Below are 2,065 nucleotides of genomic sequence, written 5' to 3'. Positions count from 1 at the left end.
TAAGAGACCCATGAACAACTCTTCCTGACAAAATCACTAACTAAAAGCTGACACCTATGTTATGTGCACAGTGTATTGTTTCTTAATATTCCTTGTCATGCACAGATAATGAAAAGGCATCACTAGCATCTCTAAATTTTATTTAAATATCTTATATTCTGGTTTAATTCAATAACTCATCGAAATCATTGCATTTATAGCTTATTCCCAGAATCCAGTCATGGTTTTTAAAGTTGATTTAACTGACGATCAGAAGAGACCATGATTAAAACAATGGAATTCGAGTCAAAATCTAATATTCCTCAAAAGTACTTTTTCACAATTTAATTTTTTTAATCACTTTAAGTATTGTGATTCTCTTAGACTGCACTGGACGGCCTTGGCTTGTAGCACCAAAGAATGGAAAGCAAATTCCACTTTGGTGAGTTTCCTTGGTAATGATTTGTGTTCTATGCAGCGATTTATAGGATTGTGTTCCAATCTTGTGCTTTGAGGGAAGAAACTATGGTGTCCAGGTACATGGGTGAATGAGGTGTTGGTCCCTGTGGGTGCCCAGCATCCATAACCAGGTTGATAGATCCTCCTTTTCGGCAGTTGTCCCCGAACTCCTCATGAGAGCCCCTACTTGCGGTAAAGATTTTACAAGGCCCCCTCACCCCGCCCAACAATAGTACTTGTACTCTTGGTATTTGTGATTAAGAACACAGAAGTGATGTGAAGTTACAATTATTTCAGTGGCCCTTTATGTATATTTATATTTTAGGAATTTCAATTAATATCTATAGATTTTCTTAAGTAGTAGCACATCTTGATACGAGACATGACTGTGAGACATCATCTTGGCTGCACACAGTCCCCAGTACTCACATGGGGTGGCTGCCTCCTAGCTGCATTCCACAGACTAGAAGGCACCCCTTTGCTACAATTAATTCTTGCCACCACCACCCCACCACCCAATTATCCTACGTGCCACTCGATGGAGGGAACAGGAGGAACCCAGAACAGCCGTTGGGAGCTGAAATCATACCATCTCACAGGCCTTCCTCTCTCGTTGGATAATTAAAAAACACTGACCCTCTAAAAGTACTACTACTGTGTGACCACAGCAGAGGGGGGCCCATGACTCTGAACGTCTACTCAGAGTGGGGGTTTTAGTGCAAGGAGCTAAAGAAGGGAGGAGTAGCATGGCGCTGCGGCAGCATCTCCAGTACCCAGCAAGTGAGCTCAAACACATGGGGCATAAAAAAGCATTTTATCATTTGGGTCATGGATGATGTCTTGTGGCTAAAGCGTGTGTGTGTGTGTGTGTGTGTGTGTGTGTGTGTGTTTTCACTTTTGTATTTGACAACGAAAATATAACCATGAGACTAAGTCTATTTCTAAGTCTGGGGTGGCATCTTCAGTGAAGCATCACCACGTTTTGCCATAATCTCAACCAGTTTGTCATCCTTGGGCTTGGGGGGGTCTGCCATCCCTGCCCGTCTCTGCACTGTACGAATTGGAGTTTGAGGGGGCTCCTCTTTCTTCACTTTTCACTCCCCTGTCGCCAGTGAATAAACATGAGTATCGAAAGTGTTGTTAGATATTTTTGGTGTAAAAGATGAATTCCCATTAAGAGTCCATTAAAAGTAAACATTCCCTCCTTTTCTCCCCCCCCAATACCAGATAATCTAGATGAATATTTTGAATATGACGCAGAGGAGTTCTTGGTCTCCTTGGCCTTGCTAATCACAGAAGGCCGCACACCGGAATGCTCTGTGAGAGGCCGAGTGGAAAGTTTTCATTGCCCTCCAGCACAGTCCTGTTACCCGGTAGCAACCAGACATGAATGCAGTGACAAGCTGGCCCAGGTGAGAACTGTGTGTTGCACGCTTTTTATGAACTGTATGTATTAACTAACTTCACTTCTGTCATCTTCTTCATCATCACATAATTGCATCCATCAGAAGCACCACAATTATAATTTGGAATGTTTTTGTATGTTTAGGGTTTTTTTTTAAATCATTTTATTGGGCCTCGTACAACTCATCACAATCCACACATCCATCCATTGTGTCAAGCACAT

General features: G+C 42.2%; 1 protein-coding gene across 1 annotated transcript in view; it reads left to right on the top strand.

The window, feature by feature from the left end:
- Window positions 1–2,065, top strand: part of FAM214A (family with sequence similarity 214 member A) — a 60,708-nt gene that overhangs the window by 27,651 nt on the left and 30,992 nt on the right. The window contains exon 2 of the mRNA XM_045286416.1: window positions 1,666–1,850. Within this exon, the coding sequence (XP_045142351.1) occupies window positions 1,666–1,850 (185 nt within the window). The remainder of the gene's footprint in view (window positions 1–1,665; window positions 1,851–2,065) is intronic.

Source organism: Echinops telfairi, unplaced genomic scaffold (assembly GCF_000313985.2).
Source record: "Echinops telfairi isolate 266 unplaced genomic scaffold, ASM31398v2 ScPeMD7_8;HRSCAF=38, whole genome shotgun sequence".
In the NCBI taxonomy this organism is placed as follows: domain Eukaryota; kingdom Metazoa; phylum Chordata; class Mammalia; order Afrosoricida; family Tenrecidae; genus Echinops; species Echinops telfairi.
The sequence above is the reverse complement of the archived record's forward strand: the minus strand, read 5'-3'. Positions and strand labels throughout refer to the sequence as shown.